Source organism: Schistocerca cancellata, chromosome 1 (assembly GCF_023864275.1).
Source record: "Schistocerca cancellata isolate TAMUIC-IGC-003103 chromosome 1, iqSchCanc2.1, whole genome shotgun sequence".
NCBI classification, from domain to species: domain Eukaryota; kingdom Metazoa; phylum Arthropoda; class Insecta; order Orthoptera; family Acrididae; genus Schistocerca; species Schistocerca cancellata.
The window spans coordinates 728177390-728199756 of NC_064626.1; the positions used below are offsets into that span (position 1 = coordinate 728177390).

General features: G+C 38.2%; 1 protein-coding gene across 6 annotated transcripts in view; it reads left to right on the plus strand.

Moving 5' to 3' along the window:
* The window catches only part of LOC126185168 (peripheral plasma membrane protein CASK), a 530963-nt gene that overhangs the window by 365724 nt on the left and 142872 nt on the right, over window positions 1–22367 (plus strand). For 2 of the 6 annotated variants that reach the window (XM_049928015.1, XM_049928042.1), the window contains exon 5: window positions 15262–15291. The exons of the other annotated variants lie outside the window; for them this stretch is intronic. In XM_049928015.1, the coding sequence (XP_049783972.1) occupies window positions 15262–15291 (30 nt within the window). The remainder of the gene's footprint in view (window positions 1–15261; window positions 15292–22367) is intronic. 6 annotated transcript variants of the gene reach the window in all.

The window sequence follows — 22367 nt, forward strand, 5'->3', positions numbered from 1 at the left end:
GATTTCTATTGAAGCTTGTTTTACAAATTTGGTATGTATGGAGTCTCAGAATATACTGTCACAGTGCTGTAAAAGTCTGTAGGATTTTTAGCCCAGATATGACAATTACAGTTTTATGGGCCATCTCTTGCCTGCATAAAGATTGTTCGATGTTTCTGTTACTTGTATGTAATACATTTAATCTGAAAATAATTGTATTTTTGCATGTCATGTGTGTGTCATTTAATAATTTGTTTGCATGCAGTGGATTATAAAGAGCATGATACTCTTACAGGAATAATGGTCCAAGGTGAGATAACTTGTTTTCATTTACTTCACAACTTTGATTGTTTATCAGAATACGCACTTCATATCAGAATGAAATTTACCTCACATTTTATTCACAAACACCACAATTTAGACTCGTGCATTTCATGTACTTAAAAAATGCTAATATCTCTTGTTACATTGCACAACTCTGCTACCAACTAATCTGCACAAGTTTTACAGTTCCTGTTATAATTTGTGTTGAACAGTATTCGTATGTGTAGAAAACACACCTGGAATTAATCAGTAAGATAAATTGCTCATTTTAATTCAACAATGGATAATATTATTCGGTACTGAGATGGCTGTGCTTCATATTTACATGTTGTATTATGTTCACCACGGAGAAAAATAAAATGATCTGAACGGATCTAAAGATCTCGGGATTTAAACAACAGCTTTGACTCTGCTTTCACAGAAGGGAATGAAATTTAATTTTATGGGTATAAATGGCCAAGTATGTTTAAATTAAAAAGTATAGCACACACCTGCTTACAGCACACAAGAAATTGGAGAACAGCAATATTCCTCAATAAAATTCTGCTTTTCCTTCTGCGTAGTGTTTTGTGTGCCATATAGTGTTATTTAGCATTTGTTGTGATCCTTTACACCCAAAAATCCACAGAATCTCTGAGCATGTGGCCGTGATTTGCTTTTCTTAGGTGGCAAGTAACTTCTTCCTCAATTCATTCTAAATTTACTGTTTTCTTTATTAATGACATACACAGCCCTATGTAATGCGAATAATGCGGAATTGACAATAGGTGTCACGAGAGGCATACCCGCCAGTATAAAAAGAGGTGGGTAGTATTGTATTGCCAGTAGAGAAGCAGTAGCATAAGAAAGGGTTGATCCGGAGATTTCAGAAACTGTGACTGTGAATGTGGAGTGGTAATTGGATGCACCTGATTAAAAATCCAGCAGGGACATTTCAACCCATTTGAAGCTGCCCAAATGAAGTTTTGGTGACGTGATTGTGAAATGGAAACACCAAGGACCAACCACAGCTAAACCAAAGCCAGGAGGCAGACCTCACATTTTGGCAACAACGACTATTGAAAATTGCAGAGGGTGGTTGGGAATAATCACATGAAATCAGCGGAAGGAATCGCTCATTAGTTCCAAAGTGCTACCAGCAGTCCAGCTAGCACAGTGACTGTGCATAGGGTGTTAAAAAAGAGTGGGGTACAGTGGTTGGGCAGCTCCTCGTAAGACACATATTTCTGTAGTTAATGCTAAGCAGCACTTGATATGATGTAAAGAACAATGCCACTGGACAGTGGATGACTGGAAAGAAGTTCTATGGAGTGAGATATGGCAGTCCGATGAAAGGATCTGGTCTTGGCGAATGTCTAGAGAACGTTACCTGCCATCGTGTAGTGCCAAGGGGGGTGTGTTTCATGGTTATGGTGTGTGGTCCCCTTATTACAATTAAGATAATGTTAAATATAACAGGATATGAGCAGATTATACAGCATTGTGTAGTGTGTGCAGTAGAGAAACAGTTTGGAGACGATCGTCAGCATGATGATGCAACCTGTCAAAAGCAGTATCTGTGAGGCAGTGATTTACAGACAGTAACACCCCTGTAATAGACTGGCCTATTCAGAGCCCCAACCTGGTCCCAGTGGAACACTGAGCTAGAACGTCGACTTCACTCCGGATCTTACAGTTCAACCTTACCTGGTTTTGACTCTTGAAGGAGAATAGGCTGTTACTCCACCACAGCCGTTCAGGCACCTCATTGAATGTGTCCCCCGCAGCGTTCAAGCTGTCATAAATCTGAAATGTTGACACACCCTAAATGTCCACTAATAGGCGTCCGGAACTTTTGATCAGATAATGTCTGTATTGGCACGTAAGCACAAGATTCCTTAGGTCCCTCGTATTAGTTTTTTGGTGTGTGACAATAATAATTTGAGATTATACAAAAATAGCTTTGAGTCTACTTATTACTAATCAGTATCCATTATATGTTCAGACTTTCTTCAAACTGATAAATGTTTGATCAGCAGGGGATAGATGCCCTCCCCTGCCCCTCAATGGATACATCCTTAAAAGTACAGGAAACAAGTAAATGAATTGGGGAAGAGGCCAAAGTGGATGAGGTAGTTATATCTTTAATGAAAATGAAATTGATAGGATATTTCGCATGATGAATGTATGGTAGACAGACCAAGAAAGGTCATTGCTGCATTCCAAGAGATAAGTAAACTTTGACATGATGAGCTGATGGAAGGTGGGCAGATGGCATAAAACAGGCAGGAGCTACAGGACTATATATAGCTGTGAAGTCTAGAGGAACCCATTATCCAGCAGTTCATGTTAGTCAGCTGATGACGGATGTTATTAATATTCTCTAGCTGCTTAATATAATATAAGATAGTCCCTACTGGTGGCGTATAAACTGCAAGTACCCGTCTACCAAATTGTGTGTATAAATACCATGTAATGATGAAATATTCCTACAGCTGTTCAATACAGTATTTTCAAACTACTGCTTGAAGCTTGAATGACATTTGTATATACTGGTACTCCCCTCTTTCTTTGTCCACAGCATTGTTCATCACCACATTCTCTCCATAAACTACACGAATTTTGAAGTGAATGTCTGTGGATTCTTACTTCATTGCCTACAGGAAACAAAGCACTATGTGATCTTTATTTGACAGTGTGTGTAGTTGGTTCCTTTGTCACACAAGATACAACACTGCAGCAATGTTTTCTCTCCAGCTTCTGGAGGTACATTTAGCTGTTGGTACTGATTCAGGCTGCAATAAAACTCACTTTGTGCCTCTTTTCTTTTGCAGAATGCAATTGGAAAATGCACTTCAACTTTCCTTTGTGTAAAATTTTTACTGCAAATCATTGTTAAGTCTATGAAGGGATAATGAATATTCTCTCAGTAACTTTACTGACTCTGTTAGCTGTAAGATAGATAAGTGGAAAATTAAAATTTCTTATATTCAGTTGTGCTAACCTAGGTTTTAGGGAGGTTTCCCTTGGTTATCAGCTGAATGCCGGAAAACTGCTCCCCATTGGGATTCCTTTGCCTGCTGGGATATTTGCCTTGAATGGGCAGGATCTCAAACAGCTCACTGTACTAAGTAGAATAAGGAAGTGGAGGAGGAGGAGGAGGAAGCGGGAGGGGGTGGGGAGGGATACCTTTCAAAATGAGCTGAGCTGCATGCAGATTGCATTTATGGCTATTACGGTGAAACAATTATTTTAAGAAAACTTCTGTGGCCTGTCACACCCCAGTTGCATCAGTCTCATCCATGTAAGTGGAACCTTGTTTAGGTGGATAACATCTCTCTTATGTTCTTCACAGTTATGCTGCCAGATACAATCGTCTTCACTACACAAAATTTCGATGATCCATGTGGCTGCCATTTCCAGGTGTGTTCGCTGAGTATACAATCACGTCAGAATTGAATGAACATCAGAAACGGCAGCTCCTTTATACCCCAGTTCCAGGCCACTGCACCTGCGCGAGCAGTGGAAGAGCTACCCCCTGCGAAGTGAAGAATTACAGTGCCTCTCTCTCTTGTAGGGTATCTCAATGGTTTGGGGTGAGCCGTTAGAGAGACTATCAATGTAACAAATAGAGTACAAGAAACTAGCCTTCACTGAAAATATGTTAAAGAAATCAAAAGATATCATTACTGTAATAGAGTGAGAAGACAAAACTCTCCAGAAGGTATTTCCCTTCTATGTCAACAAGAAACCTGAATTTTGTTAAATTGTTACAACTGGCTGCTCCTGGTCAACTGCATCACCCTGGAGGAGAATACTTCTACACTACAATAATTTTGATCAGTGTTATATAATGCTAGAAAAGTACAAAACACAGGACATCATATGCTGTAAATACTTTGTGACATGAACCCTGTTGAAGTGCAGAAGTTCTGCAACAGTGCGTAAGTTATAAAGTGGGACGCTGTTGATCGACCTACCCCTCTACTTAAATACAGTTGTTTTACCAAGTTGTAACATGAAAAATATATTTGGCACACACACACACACACACACACACACACACACACACACGATCCAGCAGTGTTCAACCTATGATATCCACATATCCACATCTGAGTATCTTCACCCTTCTCTCTATCTACACCCTACAAGCTACATTTCCTTCTTACATTCATCTTTATACTACTCATTCTGCTCCAACTACCCCTCTTTCTATATTTGATTAATAATGATTTCTTCCTTGTCCTTACATATTACATGCTTCTGCTACATCTCCTCTATACCCAATTCACTTATAAACTTTTCCTGTTTTCATCTGTTCTGTGCTTCTTGTTATATTAACATATTTGATCCTAGCAGAGCCATATTGTTCAGTTTAGCATATGTCTGTGTTCTATCTTCTAGTACAAGCAGGATATTTTTATTTATATGCAATTGCATAAAATGAGAAATTGTGATATTAAGACTTAAACTAACTAGTTGCAATCTGTCATCTGAGGTGGGTTTGGTATAGTTGAGTTTGGGTCCTTGATGAACATCCTTGGGTGATCAGCAAACATTTGAGTTTGTGTTTAGTCATTTGGCATCATGGGACAGTCATTTGTGTTCTGTACATCAGGAACAGGAATGAACCAAGTGCCAAATCTTGTGAGCGACTGCAATTTGTACTTGCCAGTTCTTAGTTTAGTTTTATTCCTACGTCTGCTTTTGTATTCTGAAAGCCATTGTAAGTTATGAGGCAGAGGACACTTAGTGCACCAACATTATTTTCCTCTTAATTCCATTAATAGCTGATGTACGAGAAGAAACATATGTAATATCCCTATTTCTCAAAATTTACCATTGTGGCCATTACAAGAGGCGTATATTGGAATAATTAATATGTTTCTTGGTTGGTTTTGAAACTAGGGCTCTCAGTTTTTAGCTCAAGTGCAAGAACAATAACATTTTGTGTAGTGTAGTTTGACTGGAGTTTGTCAAATATTTCACAGACATCCTTGCAGTGATTAAACAGATGTTTGACAAACTGTGTAGCTCTTCTTTATCTCTTTCAGAAACCTAACTTTTTTTAAAAGTACGTTTCAGTTCTCTTCCCTTGATGGGCGGGGGTTGGGGGAAGAACAGGCTGTTCTAGAGTATGTGACTGCTCTTTGTTAAGCTCTGCATCTAAGTTGACACTGTATGTTTATTTATTTATTTATTTCAGAGTGTCTGCAGTTAGTGCTCTTTCTTCATTTTGGTATAATGATTGATGAGAAAAATTTTTGTTCTAATTGAAAAGGGAAAAGGATTTTTGATTGTTTCCCTGGTCTAACGTCCATGGTCTATGGGGGAGCTTTGCCAAGTAGTCTCAGTCATTGCACACTGCTCATTTGGTCCTGCTTTTCCAATATGGTGCCCAGCAGTGCTCCGGCATCCACCTGCTCTCACCAGATCAGCTGCTGCATCGCCTTTTGTCTTCTTCATATGTTCATTGTATTAATTGGAGTTATTATTGTTATCAGAAGACCGTTTTGCTTGACAACCTCTGTGGTCTGAATCGACTTGAGAGTCATCTTTGGCCACTGTGTTCAACTGTGATCTTCTTTGTGTCTGTGGTTTGCATTCCAGGTTGCCCACCATTTTGTTCTTGTTGTCTAGAGATGTTTCTGTCTCTTGGTGTTGATGAGACTCATTTTATGTTTGAGAGGCTGCTGAGTGAAATTTTAAGTGCTTGTCTGTGCCTCTCTGGATTCCCTTTGCTGGCTGTCGGTTGTTGGCTTCTCTCAGCAGAAGACAAGCCGCCTCCATTTTGGTATGCCATCCTGAAGAATGACACTGCCTCTTGTAGCAGTGCATTGATAACATGGCACCCTATTCTTCCGCATGTCCCCTTAATGTTGCACCATTGTCTACCACCGTGGTGACTTGCACCTCACAGCATGTTGGTGCTGACTGTCTCTGCTCTGCAACTTGCAGCTCTCTCTCCCCACCATCAATCACACTGGTGGTGAGGATGGCAAGCCGCACAGTAGGGGAGACCGCTGCCCTGGAGGGCACTGCCACCATGTCTTTGGACCACTGTCATCATGCCTTTGAACTACTCTGAGGGTGAGGCTGTGGCTCTACCAAGCATCCATCTTTGTTGACATGTCTTCTTGGCTGGCTCGGTGACATTCAAGCTCACCTGAATGGTCTTCCTCATATTCTGACGCTAATGCTGCCATATTCAGAGAAGGCTGGGTAACCGCACTACATGTGGTCAGGCACAGGGAGCACATGTCGTCCTGTCATCTCTGCTTCTGGGGCAGATGTGACTATTGTGCTGTTCCGAGCACTTCACGCAGTTTAGTATGTTGTGGCAGTATTTTACCACATGTCCTCCTCTCTGGCATCTAAAGCACTGAGGCTTCAGGTCCAGGTGCGTAGTGAGAATTTTGATGGTCACTGGGAAGCTGAGACTTCTGCAAGTAGAAGATCTCTCTGCAGATCTCTCTCTGAAGATCTCTCTTTTCTGTGGCTCAACCATTTGCCTCATCACAGATCCAAGGTAGTCATCATCATATGAGTGCTCTGGTTTGCTTGCCTTGCTCATTGTTTCGGGGGCAGCATTTTCTTCTGTGTGGGCACTGCTGTGGTGTGTTCTGCAGCGACCGACTTTATTGCTCTGTGGTCATCTATGTTCTGTGCCTGAATCTCTCTTATGGCATCAAGGTCCATCAACTTGACGCCAAGATTGCGCCAGAAGCAGGTTTTCAGGATGTTGTGCGGCTCTATCCACCCATTTTCTCTGCATTGGATAAACAGAGGTGAGATGGTCATGTCATCTTCACCTTTGTTTTCCGTGGCAAGCATATGCTTAAGCTGATGTGTTCTTAACCCTCGGCAGAGTTGGAATCGTACATTTCTGCTTCGCATCAGCTTGTTCTTTTGTGGAAGTGTCTTTGGCCATGCTTTAGAGATAAATGACAATTTGCTTGTGTTGTAAGAATGACACCCATCAATTTTGCGTATGCTACAGCACGGGCAAGGCAGCCTAACAATGACACAACTTTCAAACAGTTCCAGCAGCAGTGTGCTCAGTCACAGTGGTGCGTTCTCCATGGCTGCCCATGTGGAACTGAACCTAGCATTGTGAAGGTCTCCAAATGACAAGTTCAAAAGTTGGTCGAAAAAGATTTTGTAGGCAACCTCTTTCATGTGTCAAGTCCACTTCCTTTGGATTCTTCTGATAAAATGAAGTCTGGAACCAGCGTTCCTTGTAGTCAGATTCATGTGGGCACTTGACATTAAATCTTTCTACAAATAAATGGTCATGGCCACTCGCTAGTTATGAACCATACAATGTCACATACTATCATCTTCTAAGCATAGGCTTCCACAGCGGTTTTCGTAGTCTATAGATTTCTCCTGGGTATGTGACCACATTGTCAGTGTGCAAAATTCTCTGTTGTTTTGGCTGCTGTTGCAAATGGCCTTCCTCATTTTGGTTTTACTAAACGGAAATAAACCCTGAGGAAGGTCATTTGCAACATTGGCTGAAACAATGGAGATTTTTACACATTGACAGAAGAATTTTATTGTTTTTTTCAGCTTGTTATGTGCATTGCATTACATTGCATTTATTTATACTTAAAGTCAGCTGCCAGTCTTTATGCCAATTGTTACTCACATCTCATATTAAAGTCTCCAGTTTTATTTTTCATTTTCAACACTTGTTTTCAATTGGTTATGTTTATCATTTAAGCTTAAATTATCTGGGTAACTGAATCGTAACTTGTGCTGAAAGAGTTTTGCTCGTTTTCAGTGATTAGTTCTGTTTTACATCTTACTGGCATTTGGTCACAGTATATTCTAAACCATTTAAGACTGACATGTCACACTTAATTTTCTTGTTTTGTGTTAAAAATACAGGGACTGTGTGAAAAGCAATGGGAATTTTTCTGGGAAAAAGTATTGAAATCAGCTTCAAATACACTTAATAATGTCCTCCAAAATAGTCTCTCTCTTCTCCCCCCCTCCCCCCCTTTCCCTCTCTCTGTTTTTCTTACATTTCCTTCAGCAGTTAGCGGCCATTTAGCTAGAGTCTTTACTCTGCATTCAGTGTTTCTGCTACTGCCTTTAATAGCAACTGAAGTCTTCAACAGAAGTAGTGTTCAGTATAATTGTGACAAGCAGTTAAATGTTTGTTACAACTCTGCATTGGTTTTTTTAGATTATACTTGATGTATGGGAAAGAAGACTTGTGGGACATTATATGGCTTTCAGAATTGAAGTGTCCAATCCTTTCTCTCAAACAGTCATGGTAAAATGCTGAATTTCTTATTCGTCCTGTCACTACAAACTTCACGTCAATAGTTTGTCTTCAGCCATAAAGACAATGAGTATGCCTTCTGTTTTTTGCTTGGTCCTTCTTGTCTTCTTTCTTGCAGTGAAACCAAGTATGAAAACCAATTCTCCATTTTTGTTTCTGAACTGTACTTTAATGTCTGAGTTTCATGATTGTTTTTCACTCTCTGAAGAAAATTGTGAGTTACTGTGGTACGAATCGTACAATTTCTTTCAAACCATGGAAAACTATGTCAAATTTTTCTCATGCACTTATTCTCAGAAACAGTGTAACACAAATACTTCTAATGTAGTCCGGTAATGTACACAGCTATTCTGAAAATTGTTTCACATGTTTTGTGCCCAGTTTTTGAAGTTCCATGTAGGGGTGCTCAAGTGTACACTGCATTTCGATGAGGGACACATCCTTAAAGTAAACTTGATTCAACTTGCGATCTGAACTTAACAGAATCATGCAGGCAACTGAATCAGGCTTATCCATACACCTGAAACCCAACCAGCTGCTAAAGTGGAAGCATCTCTTCCCCATACTCCTGGAGGCTGAAGAAAACCCATTTAATTACTTTTTGAACAGAACTTGTACAGTAATCTTCACTCTCAATGCCATTTGGTCAATTCCAGGTCAGTTTTCCTTTGGGCTCTTTCTTTAAATGTGTTCTAGATGATGTGTATGAAAAGGAGCTGTAGTCACATAGACAATGGTTATGTGTGTTAACATATTTTCAACTTTCATACAGTGGGTAACATAACTTTCACCCTAAATTGCTTATGTATTGCTGTGGCAAGTTAAGCATTATGATAGCATACTGTGCACAAAATTTTAAATAAATGAAGTGATGTGTGGCAAACTGCAGTCAGTGAAACCAACATTGAATCAGTGTCATCTCTGATCATCCACATGGATGTTTAATATTGCTTTAAGCAAGCTACTTATTTTTAGACACATTTACAGTCTAGTCTGTTTAATTTACAAAATTGCATAAGTTACCAGTAGCTAAATAAATTTGCAGTCTAAATACTAATATGATCACTGACTTCTGTCTAAAAATCGAACACTATAAACTGAAGGACTGAAATGTGTGCAAAAACCTCTTATATTGGCTCCAGTGTTCTGACAGAATATGTTTGCTTGTAAATACTTTACAGTGAGATGTGTAGTGTGTGCTAGTTTGTCTGCATCTGAGGCCACTAAGAATGAATTCTTGTCATGTGTAAAGCAAATTGATTTTGTTTCGTGAATAGTTAACTAAATGTAACTGAATATCCTTGACTTTCAGCTTTGCAGTTTTCTATCCATCATTAATTATGCTATGCAATCACTGAATTGTAACCATCTACCTCTGTTTCTGTACAGGAGTGTTTTGACATGGTAATCTTTAATGCAATGATGGACATTATCTTGTGGCATAGCCAGCCACAATATATGGAGTATAACTTTCCCATAGCAAATGACTACATGATATACAACAAGTGTTCATTAGGAATACGACCCGGTAGTTTCAGTAGGTCACTGAAACAGAACTTCCATCAGCTGCAAATATTTTGATGCCCTCATCTGTTGTGCTGGTAGTTATCCAGTTTCTTATGAAACTTGATTCTCAGTGAGCCTAAAACCTTTCAAATACCTTTGACGTTCAGCTGTTTGTTGGGTTAAATTGTGAGCTATACAGGTGCATACAGTGTGTTCTTCATTGAACTATGATAATGCTTTTATTCCCCAGCCATATTGAAAAGTACACTACCTGCTGACTGTCTAATCTTGAGAATGATTAATTGTATCACAAGGGAACACTAGCATGTCTGTAGGTTGACCAGGTGATCATTATTCGGTAACCACTTGTGTATATCTGTTAATCAGGAAACATGTTCTTACCCACTGGACAAGCAGGAGCAAGAGGATCAACATTCATCAGTTTACATGACCAGAAAATTAGTCCCCCTGGCCCCTGTCACATTTTGACAGGGATTCAAATAGTGCTGAAGAAGACGGTGGCATATTATTACGGTGTGGTACCCGAAATATTTATTCTTCTCAGTAACCTTGGCCATACTCCCTTACACATACCTGCATTCTGCTGTGTCAGTTGTTTGATATTTATCTCAGGCTGTGCTTCTGTGTTGATCAGCACTTGCAATACTTTGTCCACTGTGTTTTGTTTGTTTGTAGATTCCATTGTATGTGTTACATACTACCCATTTTCTAGTTGACCTGTACCTTCTCAACTATTTCCTAATTTTCTGCTTGTGAAAAGCAATAGTGTATGTGGCATATGCCAAAAGTCTTTCTCACACCTTGCATAGTGACCATTGTAACTCCTGAAGGTATTTCTGCTATAATCTTTGTAAACCACTTTACTGTGCTGCTGCCGCATTTTTTTACTTGTTACTATCAACTGTGCAAAATCAGACTGTTTACACATGTGCAACAGCAGTTGTGGAATAACATTCATAAACAAAGAAAGGGTAGTGTTTACCAATTTTCACCAAGAATTATACATTTTTCTGCAAAGATGTAATGTATCTTAAAGCAGACTTTTCATGTAATTGAGTCCTCATTATTCAGCAAAAGCACTTAATACTTCTGACAATATTTTGTACGTCCTAGATTTATCATTGGTACCATGATTTTCTGAGCCATTTGTCCTTACTTGCTCAAGAACTTCTTGTAAGACCTTGTAAAAATTACATCTGACTCAACAGATAAGTCAAACAGTCTCTCCTCTGTAATTTTATTGCTGCATCTGATGTCATCTATAATCATCATTTAAAAGCTTGAGGTACATGTAACAGCTTTATTACAAATACATACAGGAATGGTGAACTAGATGATAACTGGAAAAACAGCAACAACAACAACCTTTTAGAATTTTTTTTAAATTCCCAAAGAGATTGATGGGATGGCTAATACTTACCCTCAGGAGGTGGAATTCCAAGTTCAGCAGATAGAAATACATGAAGCTAAATAAAGGCTGTACACTTAGATTTCTTCACCACAGGTTTCCACTTCAGGACAGAAAAGAGGGAATATTTATAGCAGAGATTGGGGATGAGAGTTCCTGATTACCAGGGCTGCAGATGATCTGCCCATCCTCCCACCCATCTCTGTTTCCTGTTCTGAGTAAGAAACCCATGGTTAAGAAATATCATTTGTATACAAAAATTGTTAGCTTTATTGGGAGTTGTGCCTCTTGGAAGGTAAATAGCTTCCAGTCCGTATGTAAGTTACTACAGTACTTTTTTAAACAATGCATTGCTGTACAGTGGCACCACAGATTTATTGTTAGATCACACTTATCACTAAATGAAGTGCACTACATGTAAAAATGCAGGAGGTAGTGACATTAGGAGATAATGCATTGTAATTCTGTGTACATGTTACTGGGTCAAACCAATACCCAAGATTACAGATATAAATGAATGAGAATACAATATGACAACATTACAGCCGTACTGAGCAGAATAAAATGTGGACCCATAGATTTTTTGTGACATATTTCTCATTCACTCCTGTTAACTTCCTCAGCTTTGTTCATTTTGGATTGAACATCATTTACAAATTTTTTGAACTGCTTTTTACAGCTGTCAGCACTTCTGTTTCTCCTTTATTTTTGTTGGAAGTGGTCATATTCTGAGTTTTCCCTCCATAGATTGCATTAGATGTTGCTGTATGAACATTTGAATAATTGTTTGGTTGCTGGATCAGAGGATTAAATAAGTTTTCTCTTTTGTTAGAGAAAGTCTTGACTTTTTGAATTGATATAATAAGGGGCTAGGAAAAAGAAGAAAGTTTTAAGTCTGTGGTTTCCCGATTTCAATGATTTTCACCATCTTAAGAAATTAACATGGTTTAAGGGGGAAATAAAATAAAATAAGTGATACCGTATTTACTCGAATCTAAGCCGCACTCGAATCTAAGCCGCACCTGAAATTTGAGACTCGAAATTCAAGGGGAGAGAAAAGTTTTAGGCCGCATCTCCAAATCGAAACAAAGTTGGTCCATTGTAATATGATACACAATTTAGGTGGAATCAATGACGATACAGCTACAGTAGTTTGGTTCGAGTCGTAAGCTTAGCAGTTAAGCTTTACCAGGTAGTCATTGCTATGCGTCAGGCTCTCCGTCTGTATTTATACGGGACCCTTCCTTTTTCACGTGCTTCGTCTGGTTTGAATCGATTGCTTATTTTGCTTTGATCTGATAAGTGCCGTTTTCTTTGTTATTGGTGTTTACGTCAGTCACTCTAAGCTGAAAATGCATTACTGTACAGTGTCATGCATTGTTTGTCGCATTCTGATAGTGCGTGTTTACGGCCTCTCGCCGCTCGTGGCATGGCTTGCTTTTGTGCATGCTACCGCCGCTTACAATTAAAAAAAAAGAGAGGAATCGTCTCATTAGCGAAACAATGGCAAGAGACTGCTATTTGTTGTTACTTACACTGCTGCTTTCTTTGATAATGATCAACAAGAACCAAATAATGGACTGCGTATGATACAACATGTTCTGAACGAGAAAATCTTTGCGCCCGCTGCTTTAGTACATCAAATTCTGCACAGAAATTAGTCATCTTAGATTTAAAAATCTAGTCAGTTGCCGTGCTTCATTTCTGACTGTATCAATATTAGGCATAAGAATAATACGAATATAAACATGACACGATACGTATATTCTTCCGCGTTTGCTATTGTCTCACTCAAGTTTCGTAGTTTATTAGGCAGACAGGATTTAAATGAGATAGCAGCAAACACGAAAGAATACATGGCAAAATGTTTATATTCGTATTATTCTTATGGTGAAGAGAATACTGCATGTGATTCACATTTCATCAGGTTCCTATTAGCAACCATCTATTCTCACAGGTAGGAAAAAATTCAGAACGTAGAGTTGGCCATATTGACAAACATCCCTAACAGTCTTGCCAGTCAGATTTTAGTAGTACATTTAAATTGTGCTACATTCGAAGATGAACAATACGGAATTTGTATTTGCTTCGTTGGATAATGTATGAAGATGCAGTGGTCGAAACTCAGGGCGGAGAAAAAAAGCTCGTCTTTCACCTTTTTTTTTTTAATTTATTTACTGACGCAGAGGTTTTGGCACCCGTATTTATCTTTGTGCCTACAAGGCATGCCTGTGTAGCGCTACATATATTCGACGGCAGAAGTTAGTTGTGGCGGCACCTACCAACATTTTTCTGAACTTCCGCTTGCTTTGCACTCGATTCTAAGCCGCAGGCGGTTTTTTGGATTACAAAAACCGGAAAAAAAGTGCGGCTTAGATTCGAGTAAATACGGTAAAATGGAACATCTTGGACCATTATGCCTTCTAAACACAACAACATGCTCTTACATGTATTTTGTTGTAGATTTTAGATATCATCACACCAGATATTGCTTTTTTTCTGTGTAACTTACTATAACATGTAGGGGGTTCTCAGCCATCAAGGAGAAAAAAGTAAATTCAGGGGATTCATTATAATATTTCTGATTAAGCATTGTTATGAGCACACAGTGATGAGACGAATTTCATATTTTCTAATACAGACTAACATAGTTGTGCCAGTTTTCAACTATTGGTTGAGTTAACTGAAACTGCATAATGTTTATTTTATTGGAGTTGCCAAATGCTTTGTCCAAGGTTTAGTCATTAGTAATTTATTGACAGCATAATTTTGCAGATGATAAAGCTGTATTTTTCCAAATCAGAATTAATTTGTTTTCACTGTCACTTTGCTACATTATAGCTCATACATCATCTCCTGTGTTGAGGAATTCTTTGTCATTTGATGTCATAGAGTCTATACTTTATTCTCCTTGAGGTATAGTTACACATTTATTAATACATAGATTTCAAAATTTCTATATGGGAAAGGAAAATAATTTCGTACCTCTTTCAAAAGGAATTAAAAAAATGTACATAAAGTACTTTTAAGCCTAATTAATAGATCTGTTTTCCAAAACCTGCTTTTATCTCAGATCTGTAGAATTTTTCAATCCTTTCGTATTTCTGTGGCTTTTTCTTAATATGCATAAAGCTACAAGGCATCTTAGCTGGCACAAGAAACAATTATTTATGTATTCTGCAGTAAAGCTCCTTGTTTCTGAAAGAAATTTGTAATATTTAGAGTGCAGGATTGCATGATTGCCCATTATTCTATAATATCTAATTCCTTTTTAGAAACACTGCTTTATATTTAACACATAAATTTCACACAGCAGGTCATACCTTGCCATTATTACTGCAGTGCTTAACACAAACTCTGCCGAAATTAACACACTTGTAATTTCTGCAAGTCATATTATGTGGGGATAATTATAGAATTCCACAAAGAAAACACAAGTTCACTCCTTAGAAAACAGTATAATCAGTTCCTGAATTTGGGAAAAAATTATTGTTGAGTGACACAATTCAAAAGTGCTCTTCCTACTGATATAATGCAGAAATGGTGGCAAGTGTGAATTGTAATGTGTAAGTTTAAACTCAGAACATTTATGTTTATCTAAAGTTCGTGATTTATTTTATGTGATTTTATAAACAAATAATTAATACTAATTAACATACAAACTATAATTACTTAATCTTCCAAACAACTAAATTTATGAATTAGATTTTTAATTAAATGTTTTTCCTTTTTTCCTATCACACTATAGTTGTTCAGGATTAGGCCTCTGCCAGTATTAGTAAGTATATCTTTGCATCTGGTGTGATGTTCCATAGCCTCTTTTACCAGTTAGTTCTGACTTTGCATGAACAAAAACCCTCATAGTTACATATGTATATTCTCAGAACACCTGTTTTTCAGGTAGATTTTTAACTAATTGCTTTTATTGTTTTCCCAATGGTCCAAATTTTTTATTGCCTATATGTTAAGTTGGCATGTCTTGTGTAATTTTCTTCAGTAGAATCTGTGTTGGGAATTTCCTTAAGTTGTAAATATTTGTCAAAACTACAAGCAAAATTACATAGCATATCTACAAAACTGCATTTTGTTTAGTATTTTTTCAAGATTGCATTTTTTGGAAGCAATTATTAAAATGGTATGTGTATTATATAACACACCCTCTTGAGACAATATGTCAACCCTCATACTGTTTATCAGCAATATGATTCCATTCTGATGGACTAGCTTAGTCACAACTATTTTCTTTATTATTTTACAAGCAATAAGTGGCATTGATATTGAAATTTTCATATTTTGGATTTCTTAAACTAACAGTAGCAATGCAGAGGGTGCAGTTGTCCACTAATAGGTGCACAAACTGAGATGCAAATATCTTGAAGATTAATGATCTACAGTTGTTATTTGAAATAAATGTTCATCTAAGATGTACAGTTTATGAGAAACCTAAACAACACATGCAGATACATCAGTTGTCTGTTGGATTATGGGACCAATGATTTACAGTTATGCTCATTTTGAAACTGTTTTAAATGTTTTGAAATAAAATGGTTTTTTGATCTCTGAGGTCATTGTCGTGTGTGTGTGTGTGTGTGTGTGTGTGTGTGTGTGTGTGAGTGAGAGAGAGAGAGAGAGAGAGAGAGAGAGAGAGAGAGAGAGAGAGAGAGAGAGAGTGAGTGAGTGTAACAGCCTTGCACTACTAAATAGTGCTGTGACAAAATTTTGCTATTAATGGTCAGAAGCGTGTCAAGAAATGCAGGAAGTTTGTGATGATGGCTCGCTTTACTGTAAAATTGTGTTTGGCATTTAAAGAGGGAAGGAGCCCCCAGAATTAGCCGCATACTGAATCAGTGGAAAGGAAAGCTTTTGCACATGATAGTCAAGTAACAATAGGTTTCTTGCTATTAGGCATGTCAGTATATAAGTTCATCAGAAAGGCTACTAGTGTGTAGTCATTGTTTATAGTCTAATTCATATTAAAAAGTAATAAATAGTTATACCCAAAATGTTGTAAGAGTGCTTGGAGAATTTGCAGTTCAGTTTCAGAAAATGCAGTTTACTATTGGCATACGTTAATTAAGAAACTAGATCCATAAAATAACATTACAGTTAAATTAATATTTTACATTTTGCAGATAACTGTCATTACTGTAGAATATTGAGGTGTGGGTACCATCCTGCACATTTTTTTTTATTGCTTTCATTGTATATGGATTGCAAGGAGCAAAAAAAAATGTTTGGATGATGACTCCTATGGTTTGCCATTGTTTTTTTGTAAATGGTTCTTTTTAGTGACCTGCAGTTACATGATTTATTCACTAATTATGATGGTAAATTTCCCAGAAAGTGAAAGGTTCTTGTGCATAAATAGTAAATTCTGATTGTGGCTTGTTGATATGTAAGCTACATTACATGCATTTTTTCATATTTTAAGAATCAAAGAGAAAAGGAAAATATCCAAGGATTATGGAAATTGAGTAAATATGTGTATGCTTGACACACTGCTTTGGTTTCGTGTTATATGTTTTGTATTTGCTCTTGACTACATCTCTGGTGTAAACATTTTGTCCCAGACATATTCTATGTGAAGGATTAACAACCTTTGGTCTGTTACACCAGTCCTCATGAGTGCGGTTTTTTGGCAACTTCACGCTCATTTGGAAGATGCCAGCTTGGTAACCCATCTCTACTTCTGAAACACAATCCTCAAACAGTTAAAATATGAACAGAGTACTCAGCTTTCCTTGACTAGTGTCAGTTGAATAAAATTCTTCTGACTGTTAGGCTGTCACATTACGTATCATTAAAATAACTAAAAAACCAATGTTTCAGTGTTCTGCCAGCCAGGGTGGCCGAGCGGTTCTAGGCGCTACAGTCTGGAACCGCTAGACCGCTACGGTTGCAGGTTCGAATCCTGCCTAGGGCATGGATGTGTGTGATGTCATTAGGTTAGTTAGGTTTAATTAGTTCTAAGTTCTAGGGGACTGATGACCTTAGAAGTTAAGTCCCATAGTGCTCAGAGCCATTTGAACCATTTTCAGTGGTCTTTGCAGCAGTTTTCTTCACCCTGCTGCAGGGCAACTAAACTACTTTTAAAAGGCACTCATTCCTTCTCACTCGTGTTGTAAGTGACAATTGCACCAACAGGAAAGGCATCCAGCCACAGAATAAAAGTAAAAATAACTCCTAGATCATGGAAAATTGCTGACAGAAGACAGGCAGAAATGGACAGTGGATGACTGGCAGCAAGTGAAAGGAGTGAAGAATCATGCTATACCATGTGACAGTTCACTGAAGGTGTTTGTTTGGGTTTCTTGAATGCCTGTAGAACATTAGTGGACATCATATGTAGTGCCAACAGTGAAGTATGGAAGAGGTGGTGTTACTATATAGCGTATTTTTGATTGTCTGTGTGTGGGCCTCTTTTTGTGCTTAACAAAACACTAAACATAGAAGCATATGAACACATTTTACAAGATTGTGTGCTGTGTATGACAGAGAAAAAGCTTGAAGACATGGCTGTTCGTATGAGCATGACAATACATCCTGTCATAAAGCAGCACATTGAGACAATGGTTTGTGGACACTTAGCATTTCTGAAATGGACTGGTGTGCCCAGAGTCCCAATCTGAACCCAATGGAACACCTTTGGGATGTGTTAGACATTGACTTTGCTCCATGCCCAAGTGTCCCATCGCTACCTTCTATGGTTTCAGCTCATGAGGGAGAATGGGATGCTATTCCTCCAGACATTCAGATACTTCGCTAAAAGTGCCCACATATAGTTCAAGCCTTTATAAAGATGAAGGGTTGACACACTCCATATAAATGTCCACTAATAGGTGTCCAGATACATTCGATCAGATAGTGTACTTGTAACAGTGCATAAAAAACATTTTGTCGTACTTCATAATGAAGATAGATCTGTGCTGATCTCTGAGCTGCACAGCACTGACACAGTGGAACAACGTTCTCAAGTATAGGTAATCTTAAAAGACCTGAAACAGTAAATGGTCTCTACTTATCAAGTACTAAACCAGGGGAAATTAGTGCAGTGCTGAAGGATACACAAACTTGAAAAATGATTAAAGAGATAATATTCAAAACTATAAAGGAAAGAGGGTAAAAATTAACTGAGAAGGTAAAAAAAGGAACACTTATGGTAGGAATGTGACCATGACTATCAAGGTTCAAATATCAGAGAACCAACAGTACTCTGTTAATACAGTAATTGGCCCCTCAGAGGTGACAGTCAATTTATTTTCATCAAGATGTTTTGAAAGGTAGCATACTATGTGGACAAAACACTAACAAAAGTATTAGCAGATGTATAGAATTATTCAGAATATATCCTATACTTACTGACATTATAATAATAAAAATACTGTTGTTTCTTAAAGTTTATCAGAAAATTAATGTGATTATACCCCCATGAAGTACTATAGTGTTTATGACGTACAGTTTGAAATGTAAATCATGATTTCTTCATCTCCACAATCACGAAAAGCCCTGCCAGTATGATGATCGTGTTTCATGAGGTTTGCCCAACTCCAGACATTTGCCTATTTTGGAAAATTTTATATTTTACATTTTCCTTCATGTTGTGGTGGTGGTCAGCTATCTGAGATGGAAGCATCTGATCTCCCTATAGTCTGATTACTGTGATGATGTTTCGTTATGGAGGGTCTTCAGTCTGACCTAAGAAACAATGAGGAGTTGGGTGATACCAAAACTCACAAGGAGTTAGCCACAGAAGACAAATGAAAATGATAGGGGAAGAAAGGCAAGAAAGATGGAAGGGCAACAAATGGAATGTATCAAATAGAAATGGAAATTGTGCTAGAGAATCAGGATGTAGGATTTAAACAATAAATGTGAGGAAGACGAAGTGACTTTAGGAAACCATCCAGACATTAGATGATGTGACTTGGAAACAACTTTACAACACTATGCTGTTATGGTTTTTTATTGCATATTTCAGCCTACAGTCACACAAATGGTATCATTACCAGTTTTGATTTACGTAGTATCAACAGTGGGTTGACAGAAATACGGATACGCCAAAAACAGATGCCTAATATGGTATAGAAAAAGTGATTGTATTGAAAACAGCTTCCAGTCACCTCAGAATGCACAAATACATGCCCTGCATGGTTTTAAAGGGAATTTTATGTCATTCTTCCTGCAGAATAGTGGCAAGTTCCAGTAAAGATATGGAGGTGGATAGCTATCACACATCCTTCTCTCCAAAGTGGACCACAAAGGCTCAATAATATTGAGATAAAATGATTGTGGTGGCCAGGGGAGCTGTGACAGTTCATCCTCATACTCGCAAAACCAGTCCTGGATGATGTGAGGACAGGGGCCCTGTCATCTTGGAACATAGCATCATCATTGGAAAATAAACATTGTACCGTGGCAAGGACCTGATCAGCCAAAATGGCCTCATAATCCTTGATAGTAATGCATCCTTGCAGAGTACCCGTGGGTCCCATGGAATACAATGACATGGCTGGCCAAATCATTACCAAACCCCTGCCATGTTTCACAGTTGGCACGTAAACTCAGCCAGAAGTTGGAAACAATGTACAAGAAGACTCATCTGACCAGATGATTTTCTTCTGTTACTCCGTAGTCCAAGTTTATTGGCTTTGGCACCACATTTTCTTGTTTTGAGCATTTGCATCTCAACTGAATGGTTTTGGAATTGCACCTCACCCTGCAGTTCCCACTTACAGAGTTTCCTTTGTGTTGTTTTGGTACTGAGGGTTTGAAATGCAACATACAGTTCTGCAGTGACTTTTGCAGTTGTCATCCTTTTATTTTTTGTCATAATTCTCTTCACTGACATGATAACTCAACACAACTTTTGCCCCTATTGTGACTTAATGGGTGATGTTTTTCTGCTTTCCCCATATGCAGTAGAAATCTTTTTATATGGTGCCCCTTGAGAAACCAAACACTTCAGCTGCCTTGGTTACAGAGCACTCATCATATGAGCACCAACAATTTTCTCATATTCAAATTCACTTAGCTCTGACATTATGGACTCACAGCTATGTAGAACACTGTTCTGACCACGGCTGACACTTGCAACTTGTTGCAAACATTGCACAGGTGCCGTTCATGGTCAAATACAACAGTGCAATCTGCAAGCTTGTCTAACATCTGCATTTATGCTCAAACTTGCATTTCTTGCCATCTTTTTATACTTTTGTCCATCCTCTCCTTGTAACATATTAAACAGATCACTTCAAATTCATATGAGTATAAGCTAACATGTGGCACCTATGCAAAACTTTATATAGGCCATTCTGGCATGTCTTTCGATGTCCACTTTAAAAATCCTCTGGTGATGACCTAGACACAATTTGTGAGACATAAGGCTGAAATATATACGTAACAAAAAAAATTACAGGATGGACACTGTGTTTCCCTAAGTCAGTTTGCCCAGTCAGTATTGAGTGGAACTGGTAAGCATACCCAAGTAACAAACAAATAATTTGGAATTGTCTAACCAGCCAGCTAGTATGCTCCATCAGCTTACCTCTTCTACTGCCATAGGAGGCATCAACCCAATCAGAGGTTGAGTGGACAGAATGGAGGAGATAGTTATTTGACCAGCCCCCAATTTTTCTGGAAAGTAGTCAGTATGGGAGAGTAAAAAAAAATGAATTTCTAAGCTCATCTTGCATCCCTTAGCTTCATTAGTTGCCAGCACATTTTATAATGATTTTGTAGTCGGGATCCTTAGTATTTCTCAAAAAGTTGTGCACTACATTCTTGAAAGGGTCCCACACTTCTTTTTCTCCCATTGTTTCCAAAAATCAATCAGATAAAAGATTTCTTACGTTGGGACCAGTGAAAACTACCTCTGTCTACAAGACTTCAGACTGTTTCTGGCACTTAGAATACAGATATCTGAAACAAAGCCCATCTGTTGCCAGTGATTTGAAAACTGCTTTATAAGCCCCAATTTAATATGAAGAGGTGGTAATAAAACTTTTCCTGGTGGAATAAAGGTTGTATTGATTACTTTTTCCGAATGTGCCCAGTCAGTTTTTGTGTGGTGCAGTTGCCTGGCACTACTATCCCGTAAACAAAGAAAGCAAGGATATTTTGTATAATCCCCTGCTGACTAAAAAAACATCATTAGTATTTTGAAATCTCTACAAACCAGAGGATCAAGTAGGTAAAAAGACGAGGGCTAGTAGAAATCCTTGGGTAACAGAAGAAATATTGAATTTAATTGATGAAAGGAGAAAATACAAAAATGCAGTAAATGAAGCAGGCAAAAAGGAATATAAACGTCTCAAAAATGAGATCGACAGGAAGTGCAAAATGGCTAAGCAGGGATGGTTAGAGGACAAATGTAAGGATGTAGAGGCTTATCTCAATAGGGGTAAGATAGGAAAATTAAAGAGACCTTTGGAGATAAGAGAACCACTTGTATGGACATCAAGAGCTCAGATGGAAACCCAGTTCTAAGCAAAGAAGGGAAGGCAGAAAGGAGGAAGGAGTATATAGAGGGTCTATACAAGGGCGATGTACTTGAGGACAATATTATGGAAATGGAAGAGGATGTAGATGAAGATGAAATGGGAGATACGATACTGTGTGAAGAGTTTGACAGAGCACTGAAAGACCTGTGTCGAAACAAGGCCCCCGGAGTAGACAACATTCCATTGGACCTACTGACGGCCTTGGGAGAGCCAGTCCTGACAAAACTCTACCATCTGGTGAGCAAGATGTATGAAACAGGCCAAATACCCTCAGACTTCAAGAAGAATATAATAATTCCAATCCCAAAGAAAGCAGGTGTTGACAGATGTGAAAATTACCGAACAATCAGTTTAA